Source organism: Cantharellus anzutake (assembly GCF_015039405.1).
Source record: "Cantharellus anzutake strain C23 chromosome Unknown EI90scaffold_11, whole genome shotgun sequence".
Classification (NCBI taxonomy): domain Eukaryota; kingdom Fungi; phylum Basidiomycota; class Agaricomycetes; order Cantharellales; family Hydnaceae; genus Cantharellus; species Cantharellus anzutake.
The window spans coordinates 1,579,956-1,593,855 of record NW_024066961.1 but is presented as its reverse complement, the minus strand read 5'-3'; the positions used below and the strand labels follow the sequence as shown (position 1 = coordinate 1,593,855).

At 50.3% G+C, this 13,900-nt stretch overlaps 6 protein-coding genes across 6 annotated transcripts; 1 reads left to right on the top strand and 5 right to left on the bottom strand.

Moving 5' to 3' along the window:
* The first annotated feature begins 1,683 nt into the window (after nucleotides 1-1,683).
* On the top strand, nucleotides 1,684-4,362 carry EI90DRAFT_3046648 (NAD-aldehyde dehydrogenase). Its single transcript, XM_039059491.1, has 11 exons — nucleotides 1,684-2,236; nucleotides 2,307-2,432; nucleotides 2,503-2,533; nucleotides 2,593-2,648; nucleotides 2,724-2,805; nucleotides 2,867-2,933; nucleotides 2,985-3,184; nucleotides 3,238-3,333; nucleotides 3,390-3,976; nucleotides 4,035-4,099; nucleotides 4,156-4,362. Exons 1-11 carry the CDS (start codon nucleotides 2,006-2,008, stop codon nucleotides 4,280-4,282), a joined length of 1,668 nt encoding a protein of 555 aa, XP_038919464.1. The 5' UTR covers nucleotides 1,684-2,005; the 3' UTR covers nucleotides 4,283-4,362.
* A 1,427-nt stretch (nucleotides 4,363-5,789) lies between these two features.
* On the bottom strand, nucleotides 5,790-6,409 carry EI90DRAFT_3046641 (uncharacterized protein). Its single transcript, XM_039059490.1, has one exon. It carries the CDS (start codon nucleotides 6,324-6,326, stop codon nucleotides 6,126-6,128), a length of 201 nt encoding a protein of 66 aa, XP_038919463.1. The 5' UTR covers nucleotides 6,327-6,409; the 3' UTR covers nucleotides 5,790-6,125.
* EI90DRAFT_3046640 (uncharacterized protein) lies at nucleotides 6,221-6,626 on the bottom strand. The gene is made up of 2 exons (XM_039059489.1): nucleotides 6,323-6,626; nucleotides 6,221-6,256 (listed from the first exon to the last, which is right to left on the bottom strand). Exon 1 carries the CDS (start codon nucleotides 6,552-6,554, stop codon nucleotides 6,336-6,338), a length of 219 nt encoding a protein of 72 aa, XP_038919462.1. The 5' UTR covers nucleotides 6,555-6,626; the 3' UTR covers nucleotides 6,221-6,256; nucleotides 6,323-6,335.
* A 1,626-nt stretch (nucleotides 6,627-8,252) lies between these two features.
* EI90DRAFT_206089 (uncharacterized protein) lies at nucleotides 8,253-9,675 on the bottom strand. The gene is made up of 5 exons (XM_039052501.1): nucleotides 9,399-9,675; nucleotides 9,170-9,344; nucleotides 9,051-9,110; nucleotides 8,614-9,000; nucleotides 8,253-8,558 (listed from the first exon to the last, which is right to left on the bottom strand). Exons 1-5 carry the CDS (start codon nucleotides 9,418-9,420, stop codon nucleotides 8,474-8,476), a joined length of 729 nt encoding a protein of 242 aa, XP_038919461.1. The 5' UTR covers nucleotides 9,421-9,675; the 3' UTR covers nucleotides 8,253-8,473.
* Nucleotides 9,676-10,083: 408 nt separating this feature from the next.
* Nucleotides 10,084-10,423, bottom strand: EI90DRAFT_3046636 (uncharacterized protein). Its single transcript, XM_039059488.1, has one exon. It carries the CDS (start codon nucleotides 10,340-10,342, stop codon nucleotides 10,172-10,174), a length of 171 nt encoding a protein of 56 aa, XP_038919460.1. The 5' UTR covers nucleotides 10,343-10,423; the 3' UTR covers nucleotides 10,084-10,171.
* Nucleotides 10,424-12,864: 2,441 nt separating this feature from the next.
* Nucleotides 12,865-13,318, bottom strand: EI90DRAFT_3046631 (uncharacterized protein). Its single transcript, XM_039059487.1, has 3 exons — nucleotides 13,093-13,318; nucleotides 12,988-13,063; nucleotides 12,865-12,912 (listed from the first exon to the last, which is right to left on the bottom strand). The coding sequence occupies exons 1-3, from the start codon at nucleotides 13,226-13,228 to the stop codon at nucleotides 12,891-12,893; spliced, it is 234 nt and encodes a 77-aa protein (XP_038919459.1). The 5' UTR covers nucleotides 13,229-13,318; the 3' UTR covers nucleotides 12,865-12,890.
* Between the last annotated feature and the right edge of the window lie 582 nt (nucleotides 13,319-13,900).

Below are 13,900 nucleotides of genomic sequence, written 5' to 3'. Positions count from 1 at the left end.
CCCATTCAGAAAAACAAGAGGACGAGTCCCATTGCTAAGGAGTTCGGCTCCCAGGACCTCATAGCCTAACTGAGCACCGTCTGGCAACTGGAAGATGGGCATCGTTTTGAAGGAATTGAGGCGGTCAAAGTTGCTGAACCAAAGCACACCTTGTGCCCTCGACTTGGTTTGATAGGAGGGGAAGCGGGTCATCTAAGGCCCTGAACCGATGCATCGGTCATGTGTTCCCCCCACGCCCTAGACGGGACGAATCCGGAAATAGGGTGATAACTAAATCCAGCCTGCCCCAGGCTATACGTTCGGCCAGTGCATCGGCACAAAGCCCGTCGCCTCCGCCGGTAAGTGAATCTCCAATTCACTCACTGAACCTGAAGAACACTAGCCTCCAGGGAAATTCCAGGGTGTAGTAATGCATAGTGCAACGATGTGGAGTTCTCCCAAATTAGGACGTTGGAAACCAGCCAAACCTTAGTCCGAACACAGCACCATGTTATTTTCTGTCACAACTAACAACCCTCTTATATGGGGAGCTGCACTGTAGTAAAACAGGACTGATGGGTTCAACGCGAGAATATGGAAGATGCATTCATCCGGTGACTCCTGGCTTCCCAATGATTGTAATAACTTTTTCGTGTAACTCTAGATATGACTAAGCCTTTCAAAAGAGGAGGGGGAAGAAGTGGCGGAGGTAAGTTGACGGCTTCAGTTGCGACTGTGTTGTCCCCGGCATCAAGAAGCTGGGAGGGTCTGCGGGAGAGGTGTTGTTGAAGTGTTGAGTGGAGAAACCGAGAAACACTTGATAGCGTGATGACGTCGTGACATTGCCTCATAAGCATCGACGCATGTTTTTTATTGCTTGAACGAAAGAGCCACCGGAGTTGGGAAGCACTGTCCACTGGACATGGGCAATTCGACGATGTGCACGCTCGACCGGCCGCCTTCGACTTTGGCCAGGTTGTTTCAAGCCAAACAGTGAAGGCACTGTTTGGGTATAAGATGAGTTTGCGGTACACACAGGTAACTAGAGTAGTGCTAACCATCCAAGCACTGCACATAACCCTCTCATTCAGAGGTTGAAAGGTGCTCTTGTGCATGGAATCAATCTTGTTCATGCACAGCCAAGCTTCCCTGACTGACTTGGGTGGCGTGCAATGATATCCAGTCGCTATTTACTTCGGGTAGAAGGGCGTCGCACAGATTGGGCGCTATATGCTCCGGCGCTCGATCAGGCTGGACTTGGTAGTAATATGGGTGTGAGCTTTTCAGGTCGATCGATGCTGACAATCGGGCGAGAAGGCCGGAACTCATTGGGTCACGCAGGTAAGTCACTAGTCAACTGAACTCAATCGGTGTTAGATACAAGAGCTCTAACTATCTGAACTAGTGGCTCAGAGGGGATTGGCTTGTGCAAACGATATCGCCCTACATTCGCCCTCCTGTGAGTCGTACTTGCACCTAAATCCGACGTCAGCGAACATACCCATGTATGTAAGCAAAATGAAGTTGAGGCGGCGCAATGAGGTAGGCGAAGCAGTAAGTTTTTAGACATTTTCCTTTTATCTCCCCTTGCTTATATGCATGGGTGTGTTCGCTGACGTCGGATTTAGGTGCGAGTACGACTTGCAGGAGGGCGAATGTAATTAAGGCGATATCGCTTACATAAGCCAACCCCTCTAAGCCGGGACAACGGATTGGTTAGATAGTTAGAGCTTCTCTTGTATCTAACACCAATCGAGTTCAGTTGGCTAGTGACTGACTTGCCCAGCGAGTTCCTGCCTTCTCGCTCGGTTCGGTTGTCGGCATCGCCCGACCTCAAGAGCTCACATAGGGCTAGCCCGTGGGAACGCAGCTGGTGCTTCTGCAGGAAAGGTCAAAGCTGGGCGCCCCACAGTCACTGCTGCGGCGAGTGGGGCTACACTCTATGTGTGCCTCTGAATGGTGGAAATTCGGGAATGGGCGGAGGGACACCTGACCACTGAGAGCCGTTGCTTCGGTCCTACAATTCATGCTATCTTTGAAAGCGAGAATAATTATCCCCCCTCGCTCCACTCTGGGGGCCTCAGTTGCACTCCGAGTGTTGTCATCTCGTGCATCGAAAGTCCTTAGCTCGCTCGGGCTTCCAACTTCGGATGACCAGGTCGTGAAAGGTGTTTACGATGGCGAGTGGGGCGGAACAGGGGAGCCTTTAGTTAGTAGCTGCCCTGCCACCGGGGAGACTATCGCACGTGTTAGTACGGTAAGTCGTGGTGCTCGTGGAATGATTACAGGCACCAGGATGACAACTGCACTAATTGGCGATCGTTCAGGCCACAGCTTCTGAGGTGTTAGATGCGATTTCAAAGTCTCGTCTGGCATACAAGACGTTCCGAAATGTTCCTGCTCCACGACGGGGAGAGATCGCCCGTCAAATCCGCGAGGGTATTGCTGCGAAAGTATGCTGTATCTCATGCATTTAATCAACTCTTTCTCTTGCAACTAACAACATGATATCCTCCTGCGCAGGTCGAGCCCCTTGGCGCTCTAGTTTCCCTCGGTACATCCGTGCCCAGTTTGAGCTGCTCCCACTGATTCGTTCATTTTCGCATGCTTTAGAAATGGGGAAGATTAGGACCGAAGGCGTGGGAGAAGTTCAGGAGTTCATCGACATTGTTGAGTATCTCGCGCTTCGTTCCGGAGCGTCGATGACAGACGTGCGTCTGACGCTACTTCCAACCCGTCAGTAGTGTGATTACGCGACAGGGCTATCTCGTATGATGAACGGACGTGTCATTGCTTCAGAAAGAGCTGGTCATTCGATTTTCGAAGGTTAGTCACAAAAACCCCAGTGGAAGATAGTAGCAAAAGCGCTTGAACCTATTCGCCTCAGTCCCGAATCCTCTTGGCGTCGTCGGTGTACTCAGTGCCTTTAACTTCCCTGTCGCAGTCTATGGGTGGTTAGTGGTCCTAACCCAGCCCTTGTATCTCCCTAACACTTTTTCTGTCAGGAACTTGTCATTATCCCTAGCGGCGGGCAATGCTACGCTCTGGAAACCTGCGCCCACGACGCCGCTTTGTGCTATTGCGGTGACCAGGATCATAGCTAGGGTCCTAGAAAGGAATGGCATCGATGGTGCAGTGGCTGGCTTGGTATGCGGGGATAAACTGGTGGGCGAGACCGTTGTGGGAAGCCCAAACGTGGACATGAGTGAGTAGAATACTCCACCGCTTTGCATCGTCCTGCAGACAGCCGTGTTGCAGTATCTTTCACTGGAAGTGAGCGTGTGGGCAGAATTGTGGGTAAAAACGTCCAAGATCGCTTCGGGAAAATCTTGCTCGAACTGGGAGGCAACAATGGTCTGTCTGTAATTCTTGACAAGTCAATTCTCATCTAATGCACTTCCGTCGCAAAGCTGCCATTGTTATGCCTGACGCGGATATGTCTCTGGCGTTCCCCTCCGTTCTTTTCTCGGCTGTTGGAACTTCAGGACAGCGTTGCACATCTACTCGTCGTCTGTATCTCCACCGATCCATCGCTCCCGTCTTCCTCGAACGCCTTCAGGCAGCCTACGCGACCATACCTATAGGTGATCCTCTTCATCCCGACACGCTTCTTGGCCCTCTACATACCCCTGCGGCGGTGAAGATCTACCAAGATTCGATTAATGACATCCGCGAAAGTGGCGGCTCAGTCTTGACTGGTGGCTTCCCTTATGTCCCAATGCAGAAAGAGTTGGAGCATGGGAATTATGTCCTCCCGGCGATAGCAGTCCCAAATTCGAGCCCAAAAACTGCCGCTGACAGGGGAAAAGTCGACCGCATTTGGAACCAAGAGACCTTTGCTCCCGTTCTCAAAGTAGCACTGTTTGATGAACTAGAAGAAGCCATTGAACTCAATAATGGCGTCCCACAAGGGTTATCTAGCAGCTTATGGTCAAATGATGTAAGGAACCTTGGGAAGTGGATTGGTCCTGAAGGATCGGACGCTGGCATAGTGAATGTGAGTCCCTGCTACGTGCAGAAGGTCGCAGCCAGCCTCTCAGAAATATCTTCCGTAGTTTAACGCTGGCACCAGTGGAGCGGAGATTGGTGCCGCCTTTGGAGGCAACAAGAGCACTGGATGGTAAGTCGTGATTTACAATTACACGTTCATCACGTTGATAAATACTGATGGCTTAGGGGTCGAGAGTCTGGAGGCGATGCTTGGAAGCAGTACGTAAGATGGAGTGCGTGCACTGTTAACTATTCTCGTGAAGCGCCACTGGCCCAGGGTGTCGTCTTCCCGGCCGCAAAGTGGGAGCCTTGATGTCGTCTATCACAGTCCGCTCACATGATGTCAGCCTTCTACGCGCCCATAAAGTCTTGACAAGCCAGGGTAGTGCATATGGTTGCTTACATTTACATCGATGTATGTTTGAACCGAAGCTGTGCATCATCCTCAGCGCAACGTGTCCACCATGGAAGTCACTTCATTACTATTGCTAAGCCCTAGGCTCGCTCGGCCTATCTCGACTTTATTGCCCTCCAGTTTGCAATGCAGCGTCAACACGCACCCACCTCCTGTAACAATGTGATGTGAGTCGTGATATTGCCTTAACCCGATATTTCCGGCCGCCCGGTACGAACAAGTGGAACCCACCGATATTCCGAGACAAGCCACCAAGGAACTGAAAAGATCGAAGTCTACTGGAGGCGGAGCTGGATTACCCTACGTTGTGAGGTTATTCATGGACAAGTGAGGATTAAGCAGAAGCAACATCATTCCTTAGCCTTGGATAAGGCATAAGCAAAAGTTCGACAACTAAGCCCTCTTGAGCGATTCTGGCGCATTGGCTCAATCCAGGGCACGGTGTCGCTCAATTCCAACCCACAGTTACTGGTGCCTTCTTTGGCATCTAAATTCATCCCAGCAGCAACATTCTGTACAGCATTCTGACGGATTTTCGCAAAGGTGTCCCTGTCAATGGACACACAGGCCAGCATTTTTTCCTTCCGAGGGGCACTAACGTTAGGGTGGCTTTTGATGCATTCTTGTGCCTTCCTTGGGTGCGATTGGAGACCGGTCGCTTGATTGAAGACTGCTTTCAGTCGTCATTATCACCTCTTTCGTATTTGGGAGTCATGAACATTATTATCGCACTATCGCCCGCTCAAACGTTCCCATGCGGCAACAGACGTGACATGATCCAATGGCCACACCCTGGCGCTGCTCTGCCGGTAGTCTCTGGGGTCTATGAATATCATGTTTCTCCGCACTCCTCGGCGTCAGCTCAAATCAGGGCTTTCACTTTGTCATCTCGCTACCCGGCTTGTCATTGGGCTGCGCTCGGTGACGCAAGGACGCCCATACCACTTATTGCCTTGATTACTGCGAACCGAGATCCCGAGAGAGGTCTTTCGCAAGTACTGCTATATTTTCCCGGAGCTCACAAGTAATAACCATCCGCAAAAAGCACACTGCCAATTTCCCTTTCACGATGGAGTTGTGCTCTTAGACATTTTCCGGGGGTCTACTGAGTGTCTCCCGTCATGACCCAGGACGGCACCCACATACAGTGCAAGCAGCCCTCGGCTGACCCACCGCATTCACGGTTCGGATGGGATACGTGCGGCCAATCCGAACGTTATTCACACCGCTGTGGCATTCGGATGTCGTCATCATGCTGCACTAGCATGCTCGTGCTCTCGATTAGGCGTAGAACAAAGCCAAATTGTGAATAAACTCACAATGCTTCTGCCCACCACCGTGTATCACCAAGCTGCTTGGGGCCGTGGCTTTCCCTAGTCGACACATTCCATCATTATGCCTTGACGTAAAAACCCAGCGCTAGTAACTGCGAGGCACCCGACGAACACGTTCCAAGCAAACGAAGGTCAGGGGAACGATGCTCCCCGATCAGATGGAACAACGCCGCAGATGTTGGTCCGTTCTGCTCCCAAGCATGCCTGGGAATTTGCAGTCCATCATATGGTAGTCCCTTCGTTTGTACGTCTGTAGGAACATAACTGCTCCCATCTTGCAGCACATCAACTCAGGCGATAAATCGATAGAACCCACCGGGTACGGCAGGACCCTTAGAAGGAAGAACGAATGGGGATGGCTTTGGGGATGGGAGTCGAAACCCACAAGTCGAAGTGATAATTCAGTATCAAACTAATTGCAGGTAGTGGGATGTCAAAGAGACGGGGCAGTTGCACGTTCCCCAGCCACTTCGGTAGAATGCGATAAATTCGACGATGGTCCCTTCACAGACCACTTTGTCATCGAAAGAAGCAACAGGTTCGCCAGAAACTTGCCAATTCTGGGTCCCCTGTGCCTCGGCGCTGACAACATTTTCTTCATCAGGCATAGACCACGACTAGGCTGCTTTTGCCGAATGGCCGGATCCGATGTTGGCCATTTCCCACGGGGTGACGATTTCTCTGCAGAAAAGAAAATCTGACCCCTTTGTCTCGCAAGCTCGGTCAATCAGCCTATAGGACAATAGCTCAAGTTCTCTGGCGGGAAGCTCAGCTTGCAATGCCACTCTCAACATGGTCGGCAGGATCGCAATACAATATGCGTGTGTGGGTATCATTCTAAACTCCGTGACTGTCCCTGTTGGCACATGACGGAGAATATAACGGGATACACTGTATGCGAACAAGGCTGCACCTCCCATCTTTCTGGCCTCCCTTTTGCATATATATTGTTTGTTTGTCATAGAGGCTGGAGTCCTGCCTACCATATGCATACGGGTGATCGTGGTTCCTGAAGTCCACTGAGCAAATTGCATTCGGGTGGCCGTGGGAATTTGAGAGTTACTAAGCACTTGTTTTACGGCCACACGCATGGTAGCCCCCAAGAAGTGACATGGTTGTCACCGTATGGTCGCAGCGAATGCTCATCAGCAGAGGAGAAGCGGAGTGCTGCTCACACCTGATGCTAATGATTTTCGGAAGGAACTATGTCTGGGACGTTTCAAGCACGAGTAGAATTCATGGGGTCATATGTACATTTGCTGGGATATCGATAACCGGTGGAATATAGTTTCGGGGCTATTCACGGCGGCTTTGTGGACAACCGGACATTTCATCTTAGTATCTGAAAATGGAAGCTCCGCCTTCCATTATCTTTGAAGTCCAGTCGTCCCCAACCTACGGCGACCCCCATGGCTGCTGCCTCGATAGGACGTGGTTCAGTGTCCATGGGCTATTTTATGTTGACATAAACTGGTTGATGGGGAAGCATTATAGGGACTGTGGTATATTTTCCACGCAGCTTCCTCTGAGGCGAAACCCACCATACGGAACAGCACTCTAGCACAACAATCGCAGCAGTGGACCTCATCACCCCATTTTACCTCGTAATGCTGGGGACTTTATGCACACATTACTCCAGAAATGTGCAGTTAGGGGTAAGCCGTTGAGTTCAGGCCAGTGGTCCTCACAACAGAGGCGCTTCATTGTGGGCTTTGTCCACCCCCAGCTGCCTCCTCTCTCCTCCAGAGATTCAGAGCCCTAATAAATCACTAACGAATCTTCCTAGGAATGCCGCCACTGAATATGCTGCTGTGCATGGCTCCGTTGACCTAGTAAGAGGAATATGATCCAATACTTTGGAACCCCCCATTTCGAGTCATTATTTTGATGCTTTCCCTCGCAGATGGCTGCAGCAGCTTACGTTCTGCTCGATGTACAATACCTCCACGGCTTCAAATGGCTGCGTTCCGTTGGAAACGCGGGAAAGGATGTGTCTGATGACAACCTTTGTCCCCGTAAATAAACGTAACGAATCCACGCCTTCCGTCGCCCCTATCTAACCTACATTCAGCATTCTCTTCCAGAAGCGACGCGCGAATATGGAGCTTTGGTCTCTGCTATTACAATGATATAGCGCAATATCAATGTGTCGGTTCTTTTCCCTGGCGTTTGCGATAGTCGTACTTCTGGGGAGATCAAAAGTAAGGAATTCTCATCACTGAAATTCCATGTCGATAGTCTCCCCTCTATGTCTTCCAGCGATTCACTAGTGTACCATGCACGTGAGTGTATCTCTGCGCGGTGTTTATGCATACGTGAAAAGACTATCTACTGGCTGCGAAACTTCCCGGTTCCATTCTGTATCTCGCCCTGTTGGTAATCTTTCGTGCATATGCCTCAAGACGGTCATAGGAAAAATGTTGGCTTTCTTTATTTTTTTTGGCCTTTCTATGGCTAATGTATTCTCAGAGTGATCTTCGTAGGATGTGCAACGACCCCAAGGCCCAATCCTTGTCGAGAAACGGACTACATACAACAGAGGCACTACTGCAAGTTAAGGGTATGTGAGAAGGACAAATCGACAACCGGATCCTGCATGCTGAACCACGAAGCCGATTGGTTGCAGGGCACCGCCTAACCAAGTCGAGGCTTGTCGATGGCGGCATAAATCAATGCAACGCGATATATGATGCACGGAGAAACTGAGAAACAGTAGGCCTTTGGTAGCGTCGATGACGATAGGTTAGAGCTTTTATTATGTGTCTTCCTCCGATTTCAGTGAGCGCCGAGCGTCTTTCGGGAACCGACGAAAGAACCATGCGCCATGAGAGAAGTCAAAACTAGGAAGGGGACAATTGAGAGACAGGACAACAAGGTCGGCCACGGAATGCTTACTGTCCTCGATAATCTACGGCACCGATATCAAAAGTGCCCGACGTTAGGGGTCCATCGTGCAGACATTTGTTTCGAGGATAAAGCCCATCGTAAGTAGGATCAGCCTTGCAGTTACGCAAGATCAAAAGCTTTGGCATTTCTCCTGGTCGACAGAGCAGAGGATTCAAGGCCTTCCAAACGTCGGATGGTTTCTTGAGCCGAGTCATGTAATTTGATGGAAGCACGCCTTGCGGGTAGATATATCTCAAGTTCATGGCTGATGTTGATATGTTAACGAAGCGAGGAGTGATGCGTCTTGCAAAGCATGCATCCCTAGGGGAAGAGGGTTGAAGTGCATAAGGGTCAAGCAAGGACACGTGGACATGGACAGTGAGATCGCGGAGAGGACTAGTGAGGCGTTAAGGAGGCCGATCTAGTAGCACGACAAAATCACATACCAGCGGCCGGCTTGATATGCATACACTAGTGATTCCAATTGTGCGTCGTTCTCGGGGGAACTGGTCATAAAAGACTGAATGTTGGCTTTTCGACTGTGCGCCGCAGCACTAGCACGTACAAAACCATTGACCAACAGGATCCGTCACCCTTTCGCGCTGTCATCGCATGTATGTAGGTAAATGGGGGGCTGGCAACCACTGGAGTCTCCTTTTCCTTCAGCAGAAGACTATCTCTTTCGTCCAGTAATGGGTAATATGCGGGCCAATCCAGTTCAGGCCGTTGCAAGTTCTGTGCTGAAATGGGCTTTCAGTGCAGGGCCGGATGCAGCAGTACTCGAACAGTCGTACTTGCTAAACACCACATACACATCGTGGGGTGTGGGACTGTCAGAGGACCAGACACAGCAGCGCGACCCAATGGGAAGGGAGTGACCAAATCTTCCGGATGTCCATGCGACGGAGTTTAAATACTCTCGGGGCCAATACAGAGAAACAACTCCGCCGCATCTCACATGCGGCACCAGGGTTCTGAACTCTTGAAAGCACACGCCTCTTTTACCTACGCTCGTTAATAGAGCTAAAACTCCCTCTCCTGATGACACCCAAAGACACCCATGTTCAAGCAGAGTGAGGCGGTTCGTTGCTAGGGACACACATCTGGAGTTCATTACAACCATCGCTTCCGCCTCATTCAAAGTGTCCCAAAGTGGGTAACCAGGGGAGCGCTTCCTTGTATCGTGGAAGCAAAAATAGCTAAACATCCTTGCACGATATAGGGTGAGCAAAAGTGGCGATGTGTGAACGGAATGCTCGGGAACAGGCAAGCTTAATCTGAGGTCGCTTGTTCCAATGAGCATTGGATGGTCAAAACACGAACAGCTTCACAAGTCGCGATGCCCCCGTGTGTGGCAGGCAGGTGACCAGCCTCTCTTTAGGGGGCAGACGTGTGTGGCGCGTGCGCAACACGATACCAACCACCCAGTTAGATTTGTTGAATGACTGCTACAACCCTTCAATTTCCCGAACATAGTGCCTAATGCAGAAGATCCCGTAACCTGCCTGCAACAAGAACCGTCCCGTGTCTGTCCCCACATGCATGACAGTCCAACAAGGGAATTGGCTCACTTGTTGAAGGTAGAGTTGATCATCATTTGCATCACCCTTGTTGCCATGACATTTCTGGCCGTCCCTTGGCTTTCCATAAAGTGAGTGTGGAAGCCACTAGTGTTCCAGAAGCCTTGGATGGTGCTGCAGACTATACAAGGTGGCCCAGAGGAGCGAAAGGGACGCATTGTTCTCGGGGACAATCTAGTTGTCTACGAGCGCACAAGCCGGGCCAACAAAGAGAATACACAGAAACATAAACGCTTAGAGTGGCTTGTGTCTTCCCTGAAGGCCAGATCATCACCAATAAAAGCAGGCGGGAGTATCAATACCTGACAGCTCGATGTTGTTTCGACGTCGGACTGTCTCGGCTCGAGCCAAATAAACGTCAACTTGTTCTCAGGGAAGCCCGCAATGAATGGACGGTTTGGTTTTAGTGATTACGGTAGGTTGCCATTCCCCCAAATGGACAAGAAAATGGTCGAATTTATAGAATATTATTTACTACATAGACCGTCAAGTGTATCGTATATAAATAGTGGCCAAAAAAGACACCCGTCACGAGACCATGGGGTGGCGTGGCTAGAAATATAATCATGGGACGAGATCCTTGACAACGACAATGATTAAGGGATAAGGAACAGAAGAGGGGACAGGGCTTGGAATTGGAAGGTGTGAACCACGGATTGAGGCACAATCACATGAAATAAGCTGAGACGCAAGCAATGAGTGTCGGGCGAGGCTTGCGCCGGACAATCGTACTCACTAGTAGATAATTGTGCTGGGGCATCCCGCTTCACATCACGACCGCGAAGGTTATGGGGCGACTTGCACATTGTGCGGCTATGTCACTAAGGATGCACTTCCCGTGAATCTGAGCTTTCTTTATTGGCAAGCACGATACGTCCCGCATGCCGATCCGTATTTTCCTATTATCCTCCACTTCAACAATCCAACACCACATAGGATATGGGCTAAATGATTCCCACTCAGTATCGTCGCAACACATGTCGTTAGCCGAGCAGGACCACCCGGGAACGATGACAAGGCCATGAGGTTGCCGCTTTGCTTCCCACAGACCAGACCAGTTATGACAAAAGACATCGAGATATCGATCGCGCTGGGGCAAGTGCATGCTGAGAGATCGACTCGCACCGGCGCCATCACTACTTTATTCTGTTATCGCCTGCGTTGCGCAGTGTTAAATTCTTAGTGATCTCACTCTCAATACCCACTTGACAGGCAAAACATCCAATGCCCCTTGACTACAACAACTCCAGTGAGGGGCAGCCAGCAGTCGATGGCCTTTGTCGATAAGCCAAGGCCCAAACCACGCCCTGCAAGCAAACGCACACAGAAACGCTATTGATCATGATGCAGTTCAACATCGAAGATCGATGTACCAGCTCCCCCATTGGATAGACTGGGACGGATGAAAGGGTTGTTACTAGAGAATAATTGGGAAGCGAGACTGCCAGAATAAATGATACCAGGCCAACTTCCGAGGTAAGCATCAAGGATGTCAGACAGTGAGCGCCTGACAGTCGAGAAACGGCAGTGAATACCAGCGGCATGGAGAAGGCCCCTCTCAAGGCACGAGCTGTCAGATTACGAGTATCTCCCTTGAAGCATCCGCTGGCCACACCGAGCAATGTTGGAAGAGGCGGGGAGCGGAGAATCGGAGAGTCGAGGTTTGGTGGGTTATGCCTAAATAGACGTTCAAATACTGCCTTACAACGAATACGATCAATTGTGTCCGCCTTCATGTTGGGATGAGAAGCAAATCAGGAGCCAAGGCGTCTGAATTTGAGAGCATGAGTTCCATATAACCCCAGCCATACCTCAACCACCCAGTTTACTAATTAGGGTGCTAACGAGTTTGGATGGGGCTGGCGTGTAGAGGGACTTCATATAACAGTACGAAAGCGCATCGTTGGCGGCGTGACGGTTTCAAACACAATGGCCAGCTTCTCCTGCTTCTCCTGTAGGCGCGATGCCACTAGTAGTACAGCTTCTCTGGATGCTATGCCAACAAGACCTACCCTTTGTTCCTAACATCCTTCACACTATACGTTAGCCTTACGATTATATGTGTTTGCGAGTAGCACTCTAAGGTTTCCTTTTTTAAACCTCTCGCCTCCCTTTCGTTTGTGGTACCTATAGTATGCAATCCAGGAGAGCGCAGAGAAGGAAGCGAGCGGGTTATCACACAGAAAGGGCGAGGGAACAAAGCCACTACTAGTACAATACTAATAGTGTCGCAGCCAATGAAGTAGGTAGGTTACCAGCCCCCATTGGAAGGGCCTTGCGTCCATGAAGGGATGGCCAGCCGCTAATCGGACCACTAATAAGGACCTAGGCCCGAGAATTAGGAAGTCGAACGGGGAAAAAGCAGCCTGAGACGCGCCGCAGGCCACCCCGGCGGACACTCCAGCGCCCGACATTAGACAGTGGTGGATCCCTCTTATTACCCCGCGGCCTCGTTATGTCGTGGTAGTGCGGCCATCCCGTTTAATACAATACACTATAGTGTGCATGAGGGGATCGTCTCTACGCTGGCATGGTAGGGAGTCTCTGGATTATAATGTCGGGTTTGGGATCCTCGGAGCTGGTGTCATCGGGGAGTAGTGTTTTAAAATAGAATGGTCGTCTCTCTCCTTCGGTGTTTCCCAGTTCCTCTCCTGCGTCCTTCCTGCTTGCCCATCCGCAGGCCCGAAACGGCAGTCCCCGACGCTCTCACGGGCACCTCAACCAGACCCTCGACAACTACCTATGGCACGTCAAGTCGAAAATTAGAGCCGTCAGACACCTGCTCATCTTCTTCAACATGCACAGGATTTTCCTCGCACTGGTACTCTCGTGCTCAAGTCCAGGTACCAGAATTGGCGAACACGAAGTCCGCGAAAAAGCTCGGATTCCCACGATTCGCAATCTAGACGTTTCAACAGTGAGGAAAACGGAGTATGGGGCGATTGATGTGGAGTGAAAGAAATTAAGGGCATGACAGGTCGACGTCTAGACGGAGGGGCCACAGAGCCACTTCGCATGGATGGACGCCAAATTGAACGTGGCATCCTCTGGGCAGGATTAGAGATGCTGATTGGACACGAACATTATTATGTGCGCTGAATTAGTAGTAGAGGCTCTATGCTATTGGTCCGCAGGCTCCAACAGACATGCCATACGTACGCGATGGGGTGAAAACAAAAACTTCCTAGATAGCTCTAGTTGATCAGGTGGCAAAAATTTGTCTATCCCCGTACTTGATTACTAAGTTGATTGTGTGAATGACTGGCTGATCAATCGGAAATGCCGAAACTCTGGTTTCGAAGCGACAGTGCTGTTGCAAAGAAACGCATTCTCCAATGGATAGACTCAAGTTAACAGTCAACGACTTCAAGCCATTGAAAAGATCGAAGCATGGGACCAACTATTATCCAGTAGCCCACAGAGCGAGATCGAGAACATCCGAAATCTACCAGGAAGATCCTCAGCCACTGATTGCAGCGACTTTGTGCTGGTTCTACTGATGGCAAGATCGCGCGATGATATGTAATTCCTATCATTACAATAACGACGGCTTGTTGTACGTATGTTTCTGCGCGCTAGCGATTCAATGGTTCTTTGTTGCCGTAAAGGCGTGTCTAAGCTCTGGCTGGAAAGAGTATCGGGCACATTCATCAGCCATTGAATATATAGAGTGGCCCGCCTATCTATATTTATGCCAGGCTAGATACTGACTAATA

Bases quoted from the DNA above. Each gene is read 5' to 3' on its own strand.
- EI90DRAFT_3046640 (XM_039059489.1), bottom strand. From the start codon at position 6,554: ATGATACCCACACACGCATATTGTATTGCGATCCTGCCGACCATGTTG.
- EI90DRAFT_3046636 (XM_039059488.1), bottom strand. From the start codon at position 10,342: ATGCGTCCCTTTCGCTCCTCTGGGCCACCTTGTATAGTCTGCAGCACC.
- EI90DRAFT_206089 (XM_039052501.1), bottom strand. From the start codon at position 9,420: ATGTGTATGTGGTGTTTAGCAA. The intron at 9,345-9,398 runs GTACGACTGTTC...AGCCCATTTCAG, and splicing joins GTGTATGTGGTGTTTAGCAA to CACAGAACTTGCAACGGCCT. The intron at 9,111-9,169 runs GTACGTGCTAGT...TTTTATGACCAG, and splicing joins TCCTGTTGGTCAATGGTTTT to TTCCCCCGAGAACGACGCAC.
- EI90DRAFT_3046648 (XM_039059491.1), top strand. From the start codon at position 2,006: ATGCTATCTTTGAAAGCGAGAATAATTATCCCCCCTCGCTCCACTCTG. The intron at 2,534-2,592 runs GTACATCCGTGC...CGCATGCTTTAG, and splicing joins TGGCGCTCTAGTTTCCCTCG to AAATGGGGAAGATTAGGACC. The intron at 4,100-4,155 runs GTAAGTCGTGAT...CTGATGGCTTAG, and splicing joins GGCAACAAGAGCACTGGATG to GGGTCGAGAGTCTGGAGGCG.
- EI90DRAFT_3046631 (XM_039059487.1), bottom strand. From the start codon at position 13,228: ATGCCACGTTCAATTTGGCGTCCATCCATGCGAAGTGGCTCTGTGGCC. The intron at 13,064-13,092 runs GTCTAGATTGCG...TGGGAATCCGAG, and splicing joins GTTTTCCTCACTGTTGAAAC to CTTTTTCGCGGACTTCGTGT. The intron at 12,913-12,987 runs GTGCATGTTGAA...GTAGTTGTCGAG, and splicing joins ACCAGTGCGAGGAAAATCCT to GGTCTGGTTGAGGTGCCCGT.
- EI90DRAFT_3046641 (XM_039059490.1), bottom strand. From the start codon at position 6,326: ATGCCTGATGAAGAAAATGTTGTCAGCGCCGAGGCACAGGGGACCCAG.